The sequence below is a fragment of the Gorilla gorilla genome, chromosome 19 (assembly GCF_029281585.2).
Source record: "Gorilla gorilla gorilla isolate KB3781 chromosome 19, NHGRI_mGorGor1-v2.1_pri, whole genome shotgun sequence".
Classification (NCBI taxonomy): Eukaryota; Metazoa; Chordata; class Mammalia; order Primates; family Hominidae; genus Gorilla; species Gorilla gorilla.
The window spans coordinates 19,458,198-19,482,493 of record NC_073243.2 but is presented as its reverse complement, the minus strand read 5'-3'; the positions used below and the strand labels follow the sequence as shown (position 1 = coordinate 19,482,493).

The 24,296-nt window shown below is 45.7% G+C and overlaps 1 protein-coding gene across 2 annotated transcripts in view; it reads left to right on the top strand.

Annotated features, from left to right (window-relative positions):
• The first annotated feature begins 1,062 nt into the window (after window positions 1-1,062).
• UBE2G1 (ubiquitin conjugating enzyme E2 G1) overlaps window positions 1,063-24,296 on the top strand; it is a 96,360-nt gene continuing 73,126 nt past the window's right edge. Inside the window, exon 1 of one of the 2 annotated variants that reach the window (XM_004058312.5) lies at window positions 1,063-1,525. In XM_004058312.5, coding sequence (XP_004058360.1) covers window positions 1,480-1,525 — 46 coding nt within the window. In that variant the 5' untranslated portion in view covers window positions 1,063-1,479. Of the gene's footprint in view, window positions 1,526-7,628; window positions 7,649-24,296 lie in introns of those variants that run through there. The other variant, XM_063700526.1, reaches the window with a different exon arrangement.

Sequence of the window (24,296 nt, the reverse complement as noted above, 5' to 3'; positions counted from 1 at the left end):
AAACATCAAAATGGTCCCTTTTGTGTATTTGATAGGGGGCAGTGGTTCACACTTGTAATCCTAACACTTTGGGAGGCCGAGTTGGAAGGACTGCTTGAACCCAGGAGTTTGAGACCAGCCTGGGCAACATAGAGAGACCTCTGGCCCCCTCCTTTTTTTTTTTTTTTTTTGAGACGGAGTCTCTCTCTGTCGGCCATGCTGGAGTGCAGTGGCACCATCTCGGCTCACTGCAATCTCTGCCTCCTAGGTTCAAGCAATTCTCCTTTCTCAGCCTCCCTGGTAGCTGGGAGTACAGGCGCCTGCCACCAGGCTGGGCTAATTTTTGTATTTTTAGTAGAGACCGGGTTTCACCATGTTGGCCAGGATGGTCTCGAACTCGTGACCTCAGGTGATCTGCCCACCTCGGCCTCTCAAAGTGCTGGGATTACAAGCATGAGCCACCGCGCCCCGTCAAACCCCCCGATCTCTATAAAGCAAATAAAAAAATAGCAGGACATGGTGGTGTGTACCTGTAATCCCACATACTAAGGAGACTCAGATGGGAGGACCCCTTAAGCCCAGGAGTTCCAAGCTGCAGTGAGCTATGATCACTGCACTCCAGCCTGGGCGACAGAGAGAATTGCCGTCCATAAATGATAATAATAACAGGGCCGGTCTCGGTGGCTCAATAATAATAGGGCCCGACGCGGTGGCTTTTTTTGTGCACTCTTCATGTAAAGTGAATTATCATCATATATTGCCTCTATTTTGATGTTTGGTTAAAATGGGGCACACCAGTACTAACTTCGGCTTTCTAACAATTCCTACTTCGCACACCATGTGGCAGTGTTAGATGGCTTTTGGGCGCTCGCCAAGGACTAGACATCTACCACTTCTTCTGGCCTCTTCGCTCCTATATCCACTGCTTCAATCCAGAGGCTGTATTTGACCCTCTGCGACCTCTTTGTCATGGCGTCCGCGGGGCGTCTACCAGCGGAGGCTTGGGCTGGCAGCTGGGCGTCGACCTTCCCAAAATGGCGGCGGCCGGGACAACTGCGCTCAAGGGGCGGGGTTCCGCCGCCGGGGGCGGGGCGGGAGGCCGAGGGGTCGGGCTAGCGGGCGGGACGCTTCCCAAGTCGGCAGTCTCAGCGCGCCTGCGCCGAGCGGCCCTGCGCGCAGTGAGGCAGTGGCGGGGGAAGGCACCGGTGGGGCCGACGGGCGGGTTGAAGGAGGGAAGCGGGCGAGCGAAGTCCCAGTGCGCGCCGCGGCAGCCCGGGCACCCTCCCCTTCCGGGCGTGAGTCGCTGTGAAAAGAGCTGAAGCGAGCGGACTCGCACCGGCAGCGAGGCGCCGCTCCCGCCGCCTCAGCCCGGCCTCCCTCGGCTCCGGCGCTCCGGTCGCGGGGCCCGGGTTCCTCGGCACACCCCGCTCCAGCCGCCCCCAGAGCCTGTCCCCAGCCCTTCGGAAGCCCCGGCGCCAGCCCGGGCCCTCGGCAGGGAGGATGACGGAGCTGCAGTCGGCACTGCTACTGCGAAGACAGCTGGCAGGTGAGCAGGCGGGCGGCGGGGCGCCGGGCCCGGCCGCGATCGCGGACAGCCGCAGCCCAGTCCCTCTTTTCCTCCCGGGCCAGCGGCCGCACTGCCGAAGGGGCCCGGGCCTGCGAGGGTGGGGACCTCGAGGCTCCGGTCCCGGCCGGCCCAGCCGTTCTCGCCCGGCTCTTGGAGGGCACTGGGGGCGGGGACGCGACCCAGCTCCGGCCCAGGGACAGGGCCTGGCGCCCGGGGGGTCGGAGAGGAGGAGGTCCCCTCCCCCACCGTTCTGTAGGACGTTGCGGGGGAGGGGCTGTGTGCGGGTCCCCAGGCCGGGGCCGCCAGCTTGGAGGGGCGGGTCCCGGGTTCAGGTGCTGCCGGGGCCGCCGGACCTTCGGGGCCGGCTGGAGCGTCCGGACCCAGTGCGGCTGCGAGTCCCCGGCTCGGTGTCTGAGGGCGGGCGGAAGGGACCGGCCCTGGCGGGATAGGTGAGGCGCACAAAACTTCTCCCCGGGCGGCGCTGGGTCCGCGGAGTTGGGGCCGACAACAAAAGCGCTGGCCTCGGCGGCCTCCACGCGGGCGCGCGGGTGCCGGAGACCCTGGCGGAGTGCGGATCGCCGCCTCGCCTGCCTCCGCCTGGCACGGGCTCCGGCTGCGCCGCCCGGCTGGGGGAGGGTAGGAGCGGGCCGCGGGGAGAGCCGCTCGCTGGCCGGCTCCGGGCTTTGTGCTCGCCGCGATTCCGGCTGCTGCGCAGGCCTGCAAACCCCGGAGCTGCGCCCGCAGGCTCTGGCCCGGGGCGGCGGCCGGGTCGGCCTCCCCGAGGAGCCTGCGGCCCCCCTCCCCCATTGTCCCGGCCTCCGGCCGTTTGCGGCTTCCAGGTTGACTTTTTAGGGGGTTGGCTCCTACTCTGCTAGGACTGTGTGCGCGGAGCATGCGCACTGGAGACGTCCGTGTGCGGAGTGGAAGGGGGGAGGCGGGTTGGTGGCTTCACAATGCAGCCCCACGTGCTGCCAGATTTAAAGAGAAATGAACCAGCACTTACCCCTGCTGTACAACACCCGGCGTGTGTCATTCTCAGTTCAAGCGATCTTCCCCCTACCCACTCTAAAACCAGTAGCTTCTAGCCCTCAGCAGAAGCCAAAGACTGGAGTGATGAAATCTGTCTTTGAAATACATTTACTAAGAGTTTGAGGTGTTCGTTAAATCACCTTTATGGCTTCTTAAGGAAAAGGTTGTCAGGGGTTCTTACAGATTGTATAATTGGGTTTATTATTAGACCATGAGCAAGCAGGTTTGGACAAGTATTAAAGTTCTAGATGCTCAGGGGGAGTTAGCTTGCAGTGAATGGAGAAGTTCTAATGATACTGCAGGATACTCATAAAAATTATGTGCTGGAAAAGCACTGAGGCCGGGCGCGCTGGCTCACGCCTGTAATCCCAGCACTTCGGGAGGCCGAGGCTGGCGGATCACCTTAGCACAGGAGTTCAAGGCCAGCCTGGCCAAAGTGGTGAAACCCCCGTCACTACTAAAAATACAAAAAATTATTCGGGCGTGGCGGAGGGCGCCTGTAATCCCAGCTACTCGGGAGGCTGAGGCAGGAGAATTGCTTGAACGCGGGAGGCATCGTTGCAGTGAGCTGAGATCGCGCCATTGCTTTCCAGCCTGGGCAACAGAGCGAGACTCTGTTCAAAAAAAAGAAGGGCCGGGCGCGGTGGCTCATGCCTGTAATCCCAGCACTTTGGGAGGCCGAGGCGGGCGGATCACGAGGTCAGGAGATCGAGACCATCCTGGCTAACACGGTGAAACCCTTTCTCTACTAAAAATACAAAAAATTAGCCGGGCATGGTGGGGGGCGCTTGTAGTCCCAGCTAATCGGGAGGCTGAGGCAGGAGAATGGCGTGAACCCAGGAGGCGGAGCTTGCAGTGAGCCGAGATGGCGCCACTGCACTCCAGCCTGGGCGACAGAGCGAGAATGTGTCTCAAAAAAAAAAAAAAAAAAACTTTATTGCATTTTTTTTTTTTTTTTTTTTTTTTTTTGAGGCAGAGTCTCACTCTATTGCCCAGGCTGGAGTGCGGTTGCGCGATCTCGGCTCACTGCAACCTCTGCCTCCTGGGTTCAAGTGATTCTCCTGCCTCAGCCTCCCGAGTAGCTGGGATTACAGGCGCGCGCCACCAAGCTGGGCTAATTTTTTGTAATTTTAGTAGAAACGGGATTTTACCGTGCTGGCTAGGCTGGTCTTGAACTCCTGACCTGGTGATCCGCCTGCCTGGGCCTCCCAAAGTGTTGGGATTACAGGCGTGAGCCACCGTGCCCGTCTGCATCTTTTTTTTTTTTTTTTTTTTTTGAGACGGAGTCTTGCTCTGTCGCACAGCTGGAGTGCAGTGGCGCGATCTCGGCTCACTGCAAGCTCCGCCTCCCGGGTTCACGCCATTCCTCTGCCTCAGCTTCCCGAGTAGCTGAGACTACAGGCGCCCGCCACCACACCCGGCTAATTTTTTGTATTTTCAGTAGAGACGGGGTTTCACTGTGTTAGCCAGGATGGTCTCGATCTCCTGACCTCGTGATCCGCCCGTCTCAGCCTCCCAAAGTGCTGGGATTACAGACGTGAGCCACCGGCCCGGCCTCTCTGAATTCTTACATAATGGAAAAGATAAACATTTAAAAGGTGTGAAAGAAGTTATGCATTACTAAGAAAGTAAAATAAGATAACAATGTCAGCAGCAGCAATGTGTGAAAAGATTTCCTATCCGTTTGTGAACCAGCTCTAGATTTTGATGGTCATCTGGTTCCGTTTTGCACTTTTTTTTTGGATAATGTATATAGCAAGTATTAATAAAACGTCCCAAAGCTTTTTCTTAATGATTGATTTTCTGATGGGGCATACTAAAATACACTTTAAGATAGAGGAGAGAACAATTTAATTTGTATTTTTTCAGGCCTCATTGTAAAGTTACTTAGCTGCAGATTTAAGTTTTCTTGCCTTGATCAGAAACAATGGGATTGTTTTTAATTTTTTTTTAAAATTTGAAGCATGTTAATTAACATGCTCAAAATCTACAAAGTAGTAGGGCAAGGCAAATGAATTTTAATTGAAATGTAAACATATCAAATTTATTGGAAAGATTCAATAACTACACACAGTGAAACAAAAGCCTTGTTTTATTTTATTTTTGAGACAGAGTTTTACTTTGTTGCCCAAACCGGAGTGCAGTGGCGAGATCTTGGCTGACGACAACTTCTGCCTCTGGGTTCAAGTGATTCTCCTGCCTCAGCCTCAGAGTTGCTAGGATTACAGAAGCCCTCCACTGTGTCTGGCCAATTTTTGTATTTTTAGTAGAGACAGGGTTTCACCATGTTGGCCAGGCGGGTCTGGAACTCCTGACTTCAGGTGATCCACCCACCTCGGCCTCCCAAAGTGCTGGAATTACAAGTGTGAGCCACCACCACCTTTCACCCAGACTGGAGCGCGGTGACATAATCTCAGTTCACTGCAACCTCCGTCTCCCAGGTTCAAGCGATTCTGCTGCCCCCTCCGGCCCCCAGTAGCTGAGATTACAGGCATGTACTACCACGCCAGGCTAATGTTTGTATAAAATTTCCAAAAACTTAAAACAACAATGGCTACATTTATTGAACCTCTTGTCTGTCAATCCTTAAGGATTTAAATTAATTACTTGGTAGAATATATCGGGTATGTTTTGTTGATAACTTAATGAAGAACCTGGTTACTTTCAGAATTGAACAAAATGGTTCCTTGGGTTGTGGAGTGTCTCAGTTTTGGCGCTACTGACGTTTTGGGTTGAGTATTGTTGTAGGGCCTGTTCTGTGCATTATAGAATGTTCAGCAGCATTCGTGGCCTTCACCCACTAGATGCCAGTAGCATACTCCCTTAGTTGTGACAACCATAAATGTCTCCATTGCCAAATGTCTCCTGAGGGACAAAATCATCCCAGATTGAAGATTACTGAGTTAAAATGTTTCAGAGAAGACCATTATGGCTAATTGTTAAGCAAATAAAGACACCTAACAGATTCATGAAATCAGATAGGTTGTGTATTTCTCTGTGGATATTATTAGACTATGACTTACTCCTTTGCAAATTGAGCGGTGGCAATTCAAGTTTTGCAGTGCCTTATGTTAAACACTAAAAAATCCCTCAGCACAGGAGATACTTTTAAAACATTTTATCTTTTGAAAAGGTATTATAAGCATTGGTTAAAAATGCAAAGAGTACAAAAAAACATAGTCTTTTCACCCTGGCCATAAGTTCTTTTTGTGGAAGCAACCCATCATTGACAAATATATGTCTTTTTTTTTTTTTTTTTTTTTGAGACAGTCTTGCTCTGTCGCCCAGGCTGGATTGCAGTGGCCCAGGCTGGAGTGCGGTGGCACGATCTCCGCTAATTGCAACCTCCGCCTCGCGGGTTCAAGCGATTCTTGTGCCTCAGCCTCCCAAGTAGCTGGGATTACAGGTGTGTGCCACGATGCCCAGCTTATTTTTTGTATTTTGAGTAGAGACAGGGTTTTTGCCATGTTGGCCAGGCTGGTCTTGAACTCCTGACCTCAGGTAATTCACCCGCCTCGGCCTACGAAAGTGCTGGAATTACAGGCATGAGCCATCATGCCTGGCTGACAAATGTGTCTTTTCAGAGAGGTTCTTTTATGTACGTTTATATAGGCTAACGTTTACTGAGGACTAACATGTACCAGGCACTGTGCTGAGTACTTTATGTATTTATTTTATTTTATTTTTATTTTTTTGAGATGGAGTCTCACTGTCACCCAGGCTGGAGTGCAGTGGTATAATCTCAGCTCACTGCAATCTCTGCCTCCTGGATTCAAGGGATTATCTTGCCTCAGTCTCTGTAGTAGCTGGGCTTACAGGTGCTGGCCACCATGCCCAGCTAATTTTTGTATTTTTAGTAGAGATGGGGTTTCACCATGTTGGCCAGGCTGGTCTTGAACTCCTGACCTCAAGTGATCTGCCTGCCTTGGCCTCCCAAAGTGCTGGGATTACTGGCATGAGCCACCACGCCTGGCCTCTATTGCATTTTTTTTTTTCCCAACACAGAGTCTTGTTCTGTCGCCCAGTCTGGAGTGCAGTGTTGCGATCTTGGTTCACTGCAACCTCCGCCTCCTGAGTTCAAGTGATTCTCCTGCTTTAGCCTCCCAAGTAGCTGAGATTACAGGTGTCCACCACCACGCCCGGCTAATTTTTGTATTTTCAGTTGAGACAGGGTTTCGCCGTGGTGGCCAGGCTGATCTTGAACTCCTGACCTCAGGTGATCTGCCCACCTTGGCCTTCCAAAGTGGTGGGATTTACAGGCATGAGCCACTGCGCCCAGCCCGTCTATTGCATATATGTATATTTTTTGAGACGGAGCTTCACTCTTGTTGCCCAGGCTGTAGTGCAATGGCATGATCCAGGCTCACCACAACCTCCGCCTCCCCAGGTTCAAGTGATTCTCCTACCTCAGCCTCCCCAGTAGCTGGGATTACAGGCATGTGCCACTACACCTGGCTAATTTTGTATTTTTAGTAGAGATGGGGTTTCTCCATGTTGGTCAGGCTGGTCTTGAACTCCCGGTCTCAGGCGATCTGCCCGCCTCAGCCTCCCAAAGTGCTGGGATTACAGGCGTGAGCCACTGCGCCGGGCCAGTTTTATTATATAGTTTGTTAATACACATTATATGTTGTGAAATTAGGTGCATTTATCATTATTTAATAGGGTGGATCTAGGGTGGAAAATCTGATAATCCAGTGACTATCATTATATTGTTGCCTTTTGACTTCCTTTTCTCAGGTGAAGAATGTTTGATTGCACTGTCAAGATGAGTTTCAGTCCTTCACCTCTTTTGGTCTTGGGTACTTCAGTTCAATTTTTTTGTTGGCAGGAGGGTATAGTGTGGGCATTCCTTTGCTTTAAGCAAGTAAAGTATTAAGCACTCTTTTAATGAGATCAGTTTGATTTAGGATAAATAATTTGGCATTTCTTAATTATTGAAACCTTTTTTTTTAGATTTAAATTTTTGTTAGAATTTAGATGACCTCTAAGGGTATGTCTAATGTTACCTTTCATTGGTTTGTAGGAAATAACTTGTCAGAGAAGGAAGTGTGGGCTTATGGAAACACTGTCAAGGTAAACATAGTGTAGTTTTATATGGTTAATAGCATTTCAGGTACAGAAAAGTACAAATCAGAAAAAGCAAACATTTTCCAAATTTTGGTAATGAATATGAATTATTGGTATAAACAGATAAATGATAAAGAATAAAATGTAGTTTCAGGAAATAAGATATTTAAATGTTACAATAAAACATTCTAAACTTTTTTCCCCTAGTGCAAGATAGTATTGGGCTAATTTGAGTTAATTGGCAGTTTTTTTTTTTTTTTTTTTTTTTTGAGATGGAGCCTTGTTCTGTCGCCCAGGCTGGAATATAGTGGCGAGATCTTGGCTCACTGTAGCCTCTGCCTCCCGGGTTCAAGTGATTCTCCTGCCTCAGCCTTCTGAGTAGCTGGGACTACAGGCGCACGCCACCACCCCTGGATCATTTTTGTATTTTTAGTAGAGATGGAGTTTCACCATGTTGGCCAGGATGGTCTCCTTGTCCCGCCTTGGCCTCCCAAAGTGTTGGGATTACAGGCGTGAGCCATCGCGCCCGGTCTAATCAGAAGTTTTTATCATTGCTGTTCCATTGATAGATTCTGGCCCTCATAGACACTTCTGGAAGAAATACTGTACTGTATTGCTGTTGCTGTAGAGATGTATACCTCTTTTTATAAAGTTATGTTCTAGATTTGCAACAAGTTAATTTTTGTAAGCGGAAATATTTTATTTTACCTTTTATTTAACCTTTATACCCATGTCCAGTGACTTAGAAAAACTGCTATTGCTGTATCTTTGCTTTTTTTTCATTTAGCTTTTCTTATTTACTCTTCTATTGGCTAGGGATATGTTAAAAATACAAAAAACAAAGACCTTAAATTTTTACCTGGCAGCTGTTTGTTGTTTGTTTGCTTTAATCTTGTAAAACAAGATTGCTTTTAAGGAAGTTTATCAAATAGGAATTTTTAAAAAAGTTCTTTATGTCAGGAGACACTTTTCCTTTTATCAAATAGAAATTTTTAAAAAAGTTCTTTATGTCAGGAGACACTTTTCCTTTGCTTTTGAATGTACATGCATTTTAATTACATTATCATATTCTTATGTAAGGTATATATTTTCTAGGGTTTCTATGTTAAGACAAAGTAATGCTAGGCAAAGAGTTCTTTTTCCTTTTTTTTTTTAATTTTATTTTTTTGAGATGGAGTTTCACTCTTGTTGCCCAGGCTGAAGTGCAGTGGCACGATCTCGGCTCACCGCAACTTCTCGCCACCTGGGTTCAAGCGATTCTCCCACCGCAGCCTCCCGAGTAGCTGAGATTACAGGCATGGGCCACCACACCCAGCTAATTTTGTATTTTTAATAGAGACAGGGTTTCTCTATGTTAGTCAGGCTGGTCTTGAACTCCTGACCTCAGGTGATCCGCCTGCCTCAGTCTCCCAAAGTGCTGGGATTACAGGCGTGAGCCACGCGCCCAGACTAGGAGTTCTTTTTCAACTTGATGCCAAAAGCATGAGCCATAAAAGGAAATATTAGTAAACTGGACATCATGAAAATTAAGAATTTTTACCTGATTAAAGACTGTTAAGAGGATGCAAAGACAAGCTACAAACTGGAAGAACATTTGCAAATCACATATCTGGCAACTGATTGTATCTAGAATATTTAAAGAACCCTCAACAGTTTAAAAAAAAAAGTCAATTCAAAAAAATGGGCAAAATTAGCCAGGTGTGGTGGCTCTCATCTGTAGTTTCAGCTACTAGGGAGGCTTGAATAGGAGCATCGCTTGAGATGGGGATTTTGAGGCGGCAGTGAGCTGTGACTGCACCACCGCTACACTCCAGCCTGGGCGACAGAGCAAGGCCCTGCCTAAAAAATAAGGGCAAAAGACACCAAGAGACATTTCACTGAAGAGGACATACAAATAGCAAACAAGTGAAAACATGTTCAACATTATTAGACATCAGGGAAATGCAAATTGAAACCACAGTAAGATATCACCACTTACCTGTTAGAATAGTTAAAATTAAAAAAACTGTAACACTAAATGCCGCCAGGGACTTGGAGAAACTTGAACTTTTATACATTGCTGGTGGGAATGTATAATTGTATATCCACTATAGATAGAAAACAGCTTGCTTTTTTTTTCCTAAGAGACAGGGTCTCTCTCTCTTTGTGTCTACATATATCTTTTAAAAATTTTTTATAAAAATAGAGATGGGGTCTTGCTGTGTTGCCCAGGCTGGTTTTGAACTCCTGGGCTCAAGCAGTCCTCCTGTCTTGGCCTCCCAGAATGTTGGGATTACAGGTGTGAGCCACCGCATCCAGCCTATTTTTTTTGGTTTTTTTTGAGACAGAGTTCTGCTCTTGTTGCCCAGGCTGGAGTGCAGTGGCGGGATCTTGGCTAGATTGTCCTTCTTTATGGGTGGTCTTGGCACCTTTGTATAAAATTCTTGAAATGGCAAAATTACAGTGATGGAGAATAGTGATGTTCAGGGATTTAGGGACATGAGGGATATGTGGTATACAGCAACATGAGGGATCTTTGTGGTGATGAACAGTATTGTATCTTGATAGTGATTACACACATCTGCAAATGTGACAAAATTGCATAGAGCTATACACCCCCCCCCCCCCACACACAACTGAGTGATGACATCTGAATACAGTAGTCCTCCCTTATCTGCATGGGATAAATACTTTCCAAGACCTCCAGGGGATGCCTGAAACCACTGATAGTCCTGAACCTTGTGCTTTCTCCTATGTATGCATGCCTATGATAGGATTTAATTTATGTTAGTCACAGTAAGGTTAACAACAATAATAACACAGAGCAATGATAACAATATGCCAGCATTACTACTCTTGCACTCTGGGGCCATTATTAAGTAAAATAAGGGGTACTTGAAACCAGGCACTGCTAAGTGATAGGCAGGAGGGACAGTGTGAGATTTCATCATGCTACTTAGAACAACACAAAATTTACAACTTAGGGATTGTTTATTTTTTCTGTTATTTTCCATTTAATATTTTCAGACTGGGCTTGACCACAAGTAATTGAAAATGCCGATGGGGCAGGGGTGGGGGGACTATAAAGTATATGGATTGCACCACTGTCGATTTCTTGGGTTTGATATTGTGCTAGAGTTATACAGGATGTTAGCGTTTGGGAGAAACTGGGTAAAGGTTACAGGAAACCTTTCTGTACAGTTCCCGCTTGTCCTATGGGACTGTATTTCAGAATAAGAAGTTTTTAAAAAAAGTCACCTGTAACCATGCATTATTATCAATCCTTTTTCAAATAAAGAACTTAATATTTGTAGTTATAAATACAACTACATGGTTGCTCTATTAACATGTTCAAGGAACAGGAAGTTGAAATAGAGAAACCTGTAGTTTAAGACAGAAATTCCGTCTTAATTTTATTTTTTTGTTATTTATTACTTATTTTTGAGACAAAGTCTTGCTGTGTTGCTCAGGCTGGTCTTGAACTCCTGGGCTCAAGCAGTCCTCTTGGCTTGGCCTCCCAGAGTGCTGGGATTACAGGCATGAGCCACCACGCACAGCTACCATCATAATTTTAAATAGCAGTCTTCCTTTAAACTTGTGTGGTTGCTTGGAAAATGGAATAAAGGATCAGCATAAAAGTTTATTTATTAAGCCCTTATATGCCGTTGTATTGAGATGCTGCAGGAACGGCAAAGGTAATTGATGTGATATCCCTACCTTGAGGTGCTACATTTAGTAGCACTATGTAAACAAAGTTTTTTATTTATTTATTTAATTTTTTTTTGAGACAGAGTTTCGCTCTTGTCGCCCAGGCTGAAGTGCAGTAGCACCATCTCGGCTCACTGCAACCTCTGCCTCCTGGGTTCAAGCGATTCTCCTGCCTCAGCCTCCCGAGTAGCTGGGGTTACAGGCGTGTGCCACCATGCACAGCTAGTTTTTTGTATTTTTTAGTAGAGACGGGGTTTCTCCATGTTGGTCAGGCTGTTCTCGAACTCCTGACCTCAGCTGATCTGCCCGCTTCAGCCTCCCAAAGTGCTGTGATTACAGGCGTAAGCCACCTTGCCTGGCTTTTTTTTTTTTCTTTTAAGTGAAACAAGTTTATTAAGAAAGTAAAGGAATAAAGAATGGCTACTCTGGCAGGTGCAGTGGCTCTCGCCTGTAATCCCAGCACTTTGGGAGGCCGAGGCGGGCGGATCACCTGAGGTTGGGAGTTTGAGACCAGCCTGACCAACATGGAGAAACCCCATCTCTACCAGAAATACAAAATTAGCCGGGCGTGGTGGTGCACACCTGTAATCCCAGCTACTCAGGAGGCTGAGGCGGGAGGCTCGCTTGAACCCGCCAGGTGGAGGTTGCAGCGAGCCGAGATCATGCCACTGCACTCCAGCCTAGGGAACAAGAAATTCCGTCTCAGAAAAAAAAAAAAAAGAATGGCTACTCCATAGGCAGAGCAGCCAGTAGTAAATGAATTTTTTCTTTTTTTTTTTTGAGATGGAGTTTCACTCTTGTTGCCCAGGCTGGAGTGTAGTGGCACGATCTCAGCCCACTGCAACCTCGGCCTCCCAGGTTCAAGCGATTCTCCCGCCTCAGCCTCAGAAGTAGCTGGGACTACAGGCGTGTGCCACCACAACCGGCTAATTTTTGTATTTTTAGTAGAAATGTGGTTTCACCATGCTGGCCATGGCTAGTCTTAAACTCCTGACCTCAGGTGATACACCCGCCTCAGCCTCCCAAAGTGCTGGGATTATAGGCTTGAGCCATCGCTCCCAGCCAGTAAATGAATTTCTAAGGAAATAGTCTGGCAGGCGGGGCTTAGTGACTCATGCCTGTAATCCCAGAGTGACTCACGCCTGTAATCCCAGCACTTTGGGAGGCTGAGGCTGGTGGATCACCTGAGGTCAGGAGTTTGAGATAAGCCATGGCCAGCATGGTGAAACCCCATTTCTACTAAGAATACAAAAATTAGCTGGTCGTGGTTGCACATGCCTATAGTCCCAGTTGCTTGTGAGGCAAATCACATCAAATCTTTGTTTTGTTTTGAGACAGGGTCTTGCTCAGTTGTCCGGACTAGAGTGCAGTGGCACCATCAAGGCCCGCTGCAGCCTCCACTTCCTCTGCTCAAGCAATCCTCCTCCCTCCCTCCCTATGGCTGGGACTATAGGCATGCACCACCACACCTGGCTAATTTTTCCTTTTGATAAAGTCTTGCTCTGTCACCCAGGCTGGAGTGCAGGGATGTGATGATGGCCCACTGCAGCCTCAATCTCCCAGACCCAAGTGAACCTCCCACCTTATCTGCCTCAGTAGCTGGGACTACAGGCACGCGCCACCATGCTCAGCAAATTAAAAAAAATTTTTTTTTAGTAGAGACAGGGTTTTGCCACATTACCCAGGCTGGTCTTGAACTACTGGGTTACAATCCTCCCACCTTGAACCATGTGTCAAATCTTTGCCCCAGCCAAATATTTGAAGTAAATAAAGAAATTGGGTAATTTCTCCAATCTAACCCTCCTAAATGCTGATGGAGCTGGCTAGTAGAAACAGTTTTATTTTCTGATAAAACTCAAGCCCTTTCCTTCTCAGCCTTCTCAGAGTTTATTTTTTTTCTTTTGGGAGTTCTTAGTTTCCTTTGAGAATCTAGCAAGAGTTAAAAGACCTCCTGAGAAAAGCACACATGCATAATTTGGTATGTAATTTCGGAGGGTTCTTTGATCTGTGGAGTGAAGCTCATTTATGCAGATCTAATGCTGTCTCTTAAATCAGCAAGTTTGATGCCTGTTTTGTGTGCTATCGGGATGCTGTTTTGGTGTTTCAGGAACTTGTAGTCTGTAGAAAAATAAAAGTTCCATAATACAGCTGCTTTAGCGTTGTTATTACAGAAAAAGTCAAGAGAAGCTGGCTTCTACCAGTCTGGTTCATGGAGGGCTTTGAGGAGGAGTTCATGACACTTGTGCTTGACCTTTAAAAGATCTGTCAAATTTGACACACAGAAAAAGGAAAATATTTAAGGCCGAGGGAAAAGAACAAGACAAAGTTTATGCTGAAAGAAGTTTGTAGTTGGAGTATGTGATAAACTGAACTAGTGGGAAAACTATCTGGAAAGGTTGACGTTTGTGGAAGACCTTAAAAATGCTGGGGTAGGCCAGGTGCAGTGACTCACACCTGTAATCCCAGCACTTTGGGAGGCCAAGGCAGGAGAATCTCTTGAACCCAGAAGGCAGAGGTTGCAGTGAGCTGAGATCACGCCACTGCATTCCATCCTGGGTGACTGAGTGAGACTCTGTCTCAAAAAAAAAAAAAAAAAAAAATTTGACCGGGCACGGTGGCTCACGCCTGTATTCCCAGCACTTTGGGAGGCCGAGACAGGTGGATCACGAGGTCAGGAGATCGAGACCATCCTGGCCAACACAGTGAAACCCGTCTCTACTAAAAATACAAAAATTAGCCGGGTGTGGTGGCATGTGCCTGTAGTGCCAGCTACTCGGGAGGCTGAGGCAGGAGAGTCGCTTGAACCCAGGAGTTGGAGGTTGCAGTGAGCCAAGATCGCCACTACACTCCAGCCTGGTGACAGAACAAGACTCTCTAAAAAAAAAAAAAAATGCTGGGGTGTGACATTATATGTGTGTGTGTGTGTGTGTATATATATATATATCAACGAAACTCTATATATATGGAGTTTCGTTGATCGACACTAGTTTATATTAGTTGATAATACAATATAGCTACTTCACCACAATATTATACACATTCTTCCCCCTTCTTACATTTTTTTTCTTTTCCATTTACTTGTTTAAGCAAGTGACACTTGTTGAGACACCTTCAGTGTCTCATCAAGGTCCTTATTTTTCTTTCAAAGTTTTTGTTGTTGTTGTTGTTGTTTTCGAGATGGAGTCTCACTCTGTCGCCCAGGCTGGAGTGCAGTGGCGTGATCTCGGCTCACCGCAGCCTCCGCCTCCTAGGTTCAAGCAATTCTCCTGCCTCAACCTCCTGGGTACGTGGGACTACAGGCGCCCGCCACCACACCCGGCTAATTTTTTGTATTTTTAGTAGAGATGGGGTTTCACCGTGTTGGCCAGGATGGTCTCGATCTCCTGACCTCGTGATCCGCCCGTCTCGGCCTCCCAAAGTGCTGGGATTACAGGCGTGAGCCAATGCACCCGGCCACGGCCGGCTGATTTTTGTATTTTAGTAGAGACGGGGTTTCACCGTGTTGCCCAGGCTGATCTTGAACTCCTGAGCTCAGGCAGTCTGCCCGCCTCGGCCTTCCAAAGTGCTGGGATTACAGGGGTGAGCCACCATGCCCGGCCTCATACAAAATATTTTTGAATGAGCTGGATTCAAACATTTTCTCTGTAGGAATGGCGAAAATGTCATTATCAGGAAAATGATCTAGCTGTATTATCTATAATACAGCCACCACGCCCACCCCTGAAGTATTTTCTTTAATGAACAACTCTGTCATGACTATAGCTTTTCTGTATAATTTTAAAAATTACTACAAAAATTAACATTGTTTTCTTTTTGGCTTTTCCTCCCACATCTCTGAAGTTCCTGTCTGGTCCTCTGCCCTAGCAGCCTTAAATTTCCTACCCAGCTTTCTGACCGTAGTTTCCAAAAGAGAATACTAAGTTTCACTTATTTGCAATAGCAGAACCAAGACAGCTAGACTTCATTAATCTTCAAACTTGTCATTTAACAAAGTTTAGGCCGGGTGCAGTGGCTCACGCCTGTAATCCCAGCACTTTGGGAGACTAAGACAGGAGGATCGCTTGAGCCCGGGAGTTGGAGGCTGCAGTGAGCCATGAGTGCATCACTGCCCTCCAGCCTGGTTGACACAGCCAGACCCCCTCTTAGAAAAACAATGTTTAAATTAGATCTACATAGAGAATGAATATAAAATTAATGTTGATACGATGATCCCTTTTCTACTTAGGTCCTGGGGAGCCTGTGGGGTCATATGATCCTTTGATTTTGTCACTTTTTTTGAGGATGTGTCAAATATATTTAAAAGACGGAGTTTCACTATGTTGGCCAGGCTGGTCTCTAACTCCTCACCTCACCCGCCTCGGCCTTTCGAAGTGCTGGGATTGCAGGCGTGAGCCACTGCACCCAGCCAAGACCACCGCATTTTATACCACTGCACACTGTCTGTTAAACTCTGAAGTCTTTGTAACTTTTGGAAGGGGAACTAATAACTATTGGTGATGGCCGCATCTGGTATTTTGAGTCTGTTTGCCATCTTTTGTGCTTTAGGATTCTAAAACTAAATTACTTATTTAAGGTTTATATATAGAGAGGAGTGTTATTCCGAGGTCTTCCTTGATACTCTTTCACCCTAGGTAAACAGAGGATTGTATTTCCCTGTTTTTTTGTATTTAGCAGTGCGTAAGGTTTATATTATCCTCATTAGTACTTTAGGCTGTGCTAATTTCTTTTTTCTGTTCATTCTTTTTTCTTCTTTTACTTGGCACTGACAAATCTCCGAATAATTTCTGATTTTCAGACTGCTGTGAACATTTATGGTATGATAGTTCCCCTAGGAAAATACTGTATTTTTGCTATCTTCTCTGGTTATTTCTACATCTCTCCCTTAGGATGACACCTTTGCTCTTCTTCTGCCCTTAGCATTTGCCAAATGGATACAACAAAATTGTCGTTATCCAGTTTGGTTTATATTTAACTCTTGCAGGTGCAGCAGTGGCACAGACGAGGGTATTGTGTTGCCTGCTACCCTCTTCAGCCTCTAAGCCATATGGCATGGCTATTGGGGAAGCAATACGACTGTGATAGGCTTTTTGTTTTTAAATAAACCTTTTTAGAAGAGTTTCAGATATACAGAAGAACTGTGAGAATAGTACAGTGAGTTCTTACATACCCTGCATTCAGTTTCTCTTATTTTTAACTCTTTCCCCCACCCCCCAACCCCCAACCCCCATGAGACAGTCTCCCTCTGTCAGCCAGGCTCACTGCAACCTCTGCCTCCTGGGCAGAGGTGATTTTCCTGTCTCAGAGTCCCGAGTAGCTGGGATTACAGGCACGCATCACTACACCTGGCTAATTTTTTTTTTTTTTTGACGAAGTCTCGCTCTGTTGCCCAGGCTGGAGTGCAGTGGTGAGATCTCGGGTCACCGCAAGCTCTGCCTCCCGAGTTCACGCCATTCTCCTGCCTCAGCCTCCCGAGTAGCTGGGACTACAGGCGCCTGCCACCATGCCCGGCTAGTTTTTTTGTATTTTTAGTAGAGGCGGGGTTTCACCATGTTAGCCAGGATGGTCTCGACCTCCTGACCTTGTGATCTGCCCTCCTTGGCCTCCCAAAGTGCTGGGATTACAGACGTGAGCCAACACGTCCAGCCTCATGCTATTTTTAAATGAGCTGGATTCAAACATTTTCTCTGTAGGAATGGTGAAGACATCATTATCAGGAAAATGATATAGCTGCATTATCTAAGAGTGATTTAAATAGATAAATTATAACCTAAATAATTACGTCTAAGTTGCTGGGTGCACATTTTTACAATTAGTTTAATTTGGAGACTGACACTGTTCAGAGCCAGACGTTCTCTGAATTCTTTATTATTTATTTTGAAATGTTCAAGGTGATACTTAGTTTTAACTGCCTTGACAGTGTTCTTTTTTGTTTTTTTTGAGACAGGGTCTTGCTCTGTTGCCCAGGCTGGAGTGCAGTGGCACAATCTCAGCTTACTGCAGCCTCTGCCTCCCAGGTTCGAGCAATTCTCCCACCTCAGCCACCTGAGTAGCTGGGATTACAGGCGCACCACCATGCTCAGCTAATTTTTGTATTTTTGGTAGAGACGAGGTTTCACCATGTTGGCCAGGCTGGTCCTAAACTCCTGACCTCAGGTGATCCACCCTTCTCAGCCTCCCAAAGTGCTGGGAATACAGGTGTGAGTTACCACGCCTGGCCAACAATGTTCTAAGTTAGTTACATTAGCCATAATATGTAAGATAGAAATTTGCTCATTTGTATATAAGAAGATTCTGAAAAAGTTTTAAGCTCTGGGTGCAGTGACTTAACTTCTGTAATCCCAACATTTTGGGAGGCTGAGGCAGGAGGATTGCTTGAGTCCAGGAGTTTTGAGACCAGCCTGAGCAAGATGGTGAGGGACCCTCTCTCCCACTTTGAATAGGTATGCTATAAGTAACAGGCCTTTGAAACTCATTTTGGGTATTGTGAAGATGTTGTATTACAGTGTCCTTTTATTTATTTAATTTGAGGTTAAATGTAATTTTTTTTTTTTTTGAGACGGAGTCTCGCTCTGTCGCCGAGATTGGAGTGTAGTGGCGCAATCTCGGCTCGCTGCAAGCTCCGCCTCCCGGGTTCATGCCATTCTTCTGCCTCAGCCTCCCGAGTAGCTGGGACTACTGGTGCCCGCCACCACGCCCGACTAATTTTTTGTATTTTTAGTAGAGACGGGGTTTCACCGTGTTAGCCAGGATGGTCTCAATCTCCTGACCTCGTGATCCGCCCACCTCGGCCTCCCAAGCTGCTGGGATTACAGGCGTGAGCCACAGCGCCTGGCCAATTAAATGTATTTTATTTTTAGACAACTATGTGGCGTGTTTTTTTTAAAAACAATGCCTCCATTCCAAATCAAAATAAATGAAGAGTTTAAGATGACATCAGTTCCATTTGTTTTAAGTCCTGGTGTTGTGTGAATGACAAGCAGCAGCCAGTTATGACGGCAGGTGATCCAAAGTAATTGCCAAATTTGTTAACATTTTTCCATCTCTAAACCATCCTTAAAGAAAACCATATATGGTGTCACACCATTCTCATGGTAGTCCTAGGCTGGAGTGCAGTGGTACAAATTTGGCTCACTGCAACCTCTGCCTCCCGGGTTCAAGCAATTCTCCTGCCTCAGCATCCTGAGTAGCTGGGATTACAGGCATGCGCCACGACGTCTGACTAATTTTTGTATTTTAGTAGAGACAGGGTTTCACCATGTTGATCAGGCTGTTTTCGAACTCCTGACCTCGTGATCTGCCCACCTCGGCCTCCCAAAGTGCTGGGATTACAGGCGTGAGCCACCTCGCCCAGCCTAATTTTTGTATTCTTAGTAGAGACTGGGTTTCACCATGTTGGCCAGGCTGGTCTTGAACTCTTGACCTCGTGATCTGCCTGCCTTGGCCTCCCAAAGTGCTGGGATTGCAGGTGTGAGCGACCGTGCCCGGCCCTATTATTATTATTAATTTATTTTTATTTTTATTTTTATTTTTTTGAGACGGAGCCTTGTTGTGTCTCCGAGGCTGGAGTGCAGTGGCATAATCTCAGCTAACTGCAACCTCTGCCTCCCAGGTTCAAGTGATTCTTGTGCCTCAGCCTCCTGAGTACCTGGAATTATAGGCACATGCCACCATGCCTAGTTAAATTTTGTATTTTAGTAGTGATGGGGTTTCACCATGTTGGCCAGGCTGGTCTTGAACTGCTGACCTCAGGATCTGCCCACTTCAGCCTCCCAAAGTGCTGGGATTACAGGCATGAGCCATTGCCCCCGGCCCGTTGTTTATTTATTTTTAATTTAATTTACTTTTAATTTAATAGATGTCCTAATGTATATTATTTTTTTCTTTACAGACAGGGTCTTGCTCTGTCACCTAGACTGGAGTGCAGTGGTGTGGTTATAGCTCACTGCAGCCTCAGCCTCCTGGGCTTAGGTGATCCTCCTGCCTCAGCCTCCCAAGTAGTTGGGACTACAGGTGCACGCCATTGTGCCTGGCTAACTTTTAAAATTTCTTGGCCAGGCGTCCACTAATCTTAATCGTTTCTAGCTTTTGATTTAAAGTGAGACCACTTGAACATTTAGAGGCCATTCTAGGGTTATTATTTGACTTAATTTCAGTATTGTTGTGTCTCAGGATAATTGGGAGTCCTGAGAATCAGGGAGACAGACAGGAACTGGTGGTTGGTGTAGTAGTCAGAACACACACAATGTTTATTAAGCTTGCTTTCTCATATGGGCACCATTTGTGGTGCCCCAAAACAATTACAATAGAAAAACCAAAGATCACTGATCACAGATCACTGTAACAAATATAGTAATAATGAAAAAAACTGGCCAGGCGCGGTAGCTCACGCCTTTATCCTATCACTTTGGGAGGCTGAGATGGGTGGATCACTTGAGGTCAGGAGTTTGAGACCAGCCTGGTCCACGTGGTGAAAACCTGTATCTACTAAAAGAATACAAAAATTAGCCAGACATGGTGGCATTTGCCTGTAGTTGCAGCTATTTGGGAGGCTGAGGCATGAGAATCTCTCAAACCTAGGAGGTGGAGGTTGCAGTGAGCTGAGATTGTGCCACTGCACTCCAGTCTGGGTGACAGAGCGAGACTCTATGTCCAAAAAAAAAAAAAGAAGAAGAAATACTGTGAGAATTACCGAAATATGACACAGAGACATCAAGTGAGCACATGATGTTGGAAAAATGGCACTGATAGACTTGCTTGATGAACCTTCAATTTGTTAAAAACACAGTAACTAAAGGGCATTAAAACAAGATGTGCCTGTGAATGAAACATAAATAAATTTTGTGTTTAATAGACTTGGGTTACATTTCCAGGATGTCTCATTATGTGTATGCAAATATTCCAAAATCTGAAATCCAGAATGTTTTTGGTCCTAAGCATTTTAGATAAGGGATACTCAACCTGTGGTACATTTATTATGATTTTTTTGAGCTGGAGTAACTCTGTTGCCCAGGGCTGGAGTGCAGTGGCATGATCTCGGCTCACTGCAACCTCCGCCTTCTGGGCTCAAGCGATTCTCCTGCCTCCGCCTCCTGAGTGGCTGAGATTACAGGCATACACCACCACGCCCAGCTAATTTTTGTATTTTTAGTAGAGACGGGGTTTCACTGTGTTGGCCAGGTTGGTCTCCAACTCCTGACCTCAAGTGATCCGCCCGCCTTGGTCTCCCAAAGTGCTGGGATTACAGGCGTGAGCCACCGCGTCTGATCCTGTGCTACATTATATCACTAGCACATAACACAATACTGGGCATATATAGATACTCAGCAAATATATTTTGAATGAATCACAGAGTTTAAGTTTCCTCTGTCTTCCTTTCTTGACTTCTATTGAAAATGTAAGCTGGAGCTGGGCGCGGTGGCTCACGCCTGTAATCCCAGCACTTTGGGAGGCCGAGGCGGGTGGATCACGAGGTCAGGAGTTCAAGACCAGACTGGCCAACATAGTGAAACCCCGTCTCTACTAAAAATACAAAAATTAGCCGGGCATGGTGGTGCACACCTATAGTCCCAGCCACTCGGGAGGCTGAGGCAAGAAGAATCGCTTGAACCCAGGAGGCAGAGGTTGCAGTGAGCCGAGATCGCGCCACTGCACTCCAGCCTGGGCAACAGCGCGAGACTCTGTCTCAAAAAAAAAAAAAAGAAGAAAATGTAAGCTGTATAGATGAGACTGCAGTAACTCATCTACTGTGAAGGACCATACAAAACAAGTGTATTAGCTATCTAATACATATTTAGGATTATTTCGGTATAAGTCTGGATAAGGAGCAACAAAGGATGTGGAGGGGAGGCTGTGTGGTTTTTACAGGTAAGGATTTAGGCTTTTACTCTGAGGCATTCATGGTTATTGTTGGTTAATACTAACATTTGATGTTTATTTAATTAGTGTAAAAGGCTTTCAGAAGGTAGAAAGTATGAGTTAAAATTGGTCTTCAGATTACTGGTTGTAAATCAGACTGTAAGGTTAGTCATTTTTATAAAGAGGAAGTTGTTTAGCAATTCTGAATCCTATATTGTTGCAATATCAACAGCAGATGCTAGAATCCTATTAGTAATCCCAAGGTAAAATGAATTCTAAAAGTGCAATCTTGAATTATTCAACACTTGGTATCCAAATTATATGAAATATAATCATCCATTTTATGATTTTGAATAGAACTGTAGGTTGTTTTCTTAAATAAGAGTTGTTCTTCCTCCGCCTTCTCATTTTGAGTCCCTGGAATCTGTTCTATTTTTACTTGGGGATCTACATACTAAAGCTGTCTCTGATTTCATGCTCTGAAGATCAACAAGAGACCTTCCCTTGTAAGATGAGAATTGTGTAGTAGGTGACTATTAGAAGAGTAAACAAGTCTTAAGTCTGTAAACATTTTTTCAGTAGATGCAGTGGAGTACCAGATATCTCTCGTTACTATGACTAAAGAAAGTTCAATGGTAAATTCAGTAGCTGTTTATTTGCCTTGATAAGTAATTGCTAGAAGTAATAGTAATTGTTTTTATAGTGTTACCGAAGGTTTATTTACTGTATGTGTGGTTTTTAAAGTTTTAAAGGGATCAATGAAAGTTATATATAGGGAATATTTGTAAGTTGTTGGAAATAAGTCAGGAATTGAATTTTTAAAAGTGCCTTTCAGAGTAAATTATATTTTCATTTTCTTTATAGAATGAAAGTGGAACAATATTGTTTAAAATTCAAATTGAGCATCATTTGTACTTTTCAGGCCATTAGAATCTGCTCGAGGCTTGTGTGGGAAAGATTATTTGATTATTTATTAGATTACCTTTGGCTAAACATTGCAGAGAAGAGTTGTTGACACCTTTTCCCCTCAAACAAAGTAATAACCCCCTGAATCTAAAATAAAAGTTGGGAAAAAGTCATGAAAACTAAGTTGCTCATGAGGGGCTTCGACTTCCTTGTATTTCTGGCTGCCCATTTGGTGCTGTCACTCTGCTTGTCCCTTCTGGGCTTCTTGCTTTAATGTGACATCATATCAGACTTTTAGTTCTGAATTAATGTATTTGCAAAGCTCATTTAAAATTTTCAGTAATTCTGTTTGTAATTTGAAATGTGATTCTTCATTTCTTAGCCACATAAACATTTTTGAATTTTGAATTGTGGGAAATTTCTGAAGGCAGGTAAAATACTTATTTTTTAATACCTTAACTCTCATCCCTTTTATTTTTTATTTATTTTTTATATATTTAGGGACAGAGTCTCTGTAGCCCAGGCTGCAATGAGGTGGCACAGTGATAGCTCACTGCAGCCTCAAACCCCTGGGCTCAAGTGATCCTCCTGTCTCAGCCTCCCATGTAGCTAGGACTATACCACCACATGGTACACCACCACACCCAGCTAAGTTTTATGTTTATTTTTTGTAGAGATGGGGGTTTCTCACTATGTTGCCCAGGCCGGTCTCAAACCCCTAGCCTCAGCCTCCCAAAGTGCTAGGATTACAGGTGTGAGTCACCGCACCTGGCTGAGAGCTTTTTCCTTTTCTTTTTTTTTTTGAGAGCTTTTTTCATATGGCGTTTCACTCTTGTCGTCCAGGCTGGAGTGCAGTGGCGCAATCTCGGCTCATTGCAGCCTCCGCCTCCCGGGTTCAAGAGATTCTCCTGCCTCAGCCTCCTGAGTAGCTGGCACTACAGGCCCCCATCACCACACCCAGCTAATTTTTTGTAGTTTTAGTAGAGACGGGGTTTCACTGTGTTAGTCAGGATGGTCTCAGTGTCCTGACCTTGTGATCCGCCCGCCTCGGCCTCCCAAAGTGCTGGGATTACAGGCGCGAGCCACCGCGCCCGGGCTTCTTGATTGTAGATTCTTTGAGGTACAGACTTACTTTGTATAACACTCAGTGTTAATAGCTCTAAGTACTTAACTCTTGATTGCTTTTTTTCTTGGTATGCAATTTATTCCTCCTATGAACTTGCTTTACGATTGAGAATAACCTTGGCTCCTCCTTCAATAAATGAAGGACTTGGTGCTGTTTTAGAAGCCTGTTGGAGTACCATTGTATTTGTTTGCCTGTTTTTGTCTTTTGGCTAATAGTCGTTGCTATTTTTTTCCAGAAACATCCCCAGAGCTTTAGTCTCCAGAGTTTGTATCTGTTGCAACTGAGGAGAAATCTACCAGTATAAATGTTTCTGCTCCTCTTGAAAAAAGGTTTGAGGCTGGGCACGGTGGCTCACGCCTGTAATCCTAGCACTTTGGGAGAATGAGGCGGGCGGATCATGAGGTCAGGAGATCGAGACCATCCTGGCAAACAAGTGAAACCCTGTGTCTAATTAAAATACAAAAAATTAGCCGGGCGTGGTGGTGGGCGCCTGTAGTCCCAGCTACTCAGGAGGCTGAGGCAGGAGAATGGCGTGAACCCGGCAGGCGGAGCTTGCAGTGAGCCGAGATTGCGCCACCACTCCAGCCTGGGCAACAAAGCTAGACTCCGTCTGAAAAAAAAAAAAAAAAAAGAAAAAAGGTTTGAAGAAGAGTATAGTGAAATGCCACCCAAACCAACCTTCATATATATGAAAAGAGGGCTTGGACATAAAATTTTTTTTTGAGATGGATTCTCACTCTTTTCATCCAGGCTGGAGTCCAGTGTCGTGATTTTGGCTCACTGCAACCTCCGCCTCCTGGGTTAAAGCAATTCTTCTGCCTCAGCCTCCCTTGCAGCTGGGACTACACCTCAGGTGACCCACCCACCTGGGCCTTCCAAAGTGCTGGGATTACAGGCGTGAGCTACTGCGCCTGGCCTGGACTTGTTATTAATATAAACTTTTAGAGCCTTTAAGCCATAGGATCATGTAAAAATTACCTTATATTGGCACTTTGAATTTAAAGTGCTGGCAGATCACACGTAATCTTCAAATTGAATTCTACATTTAACAAATATTTGAGTGCCTACTTTTGTAAACAT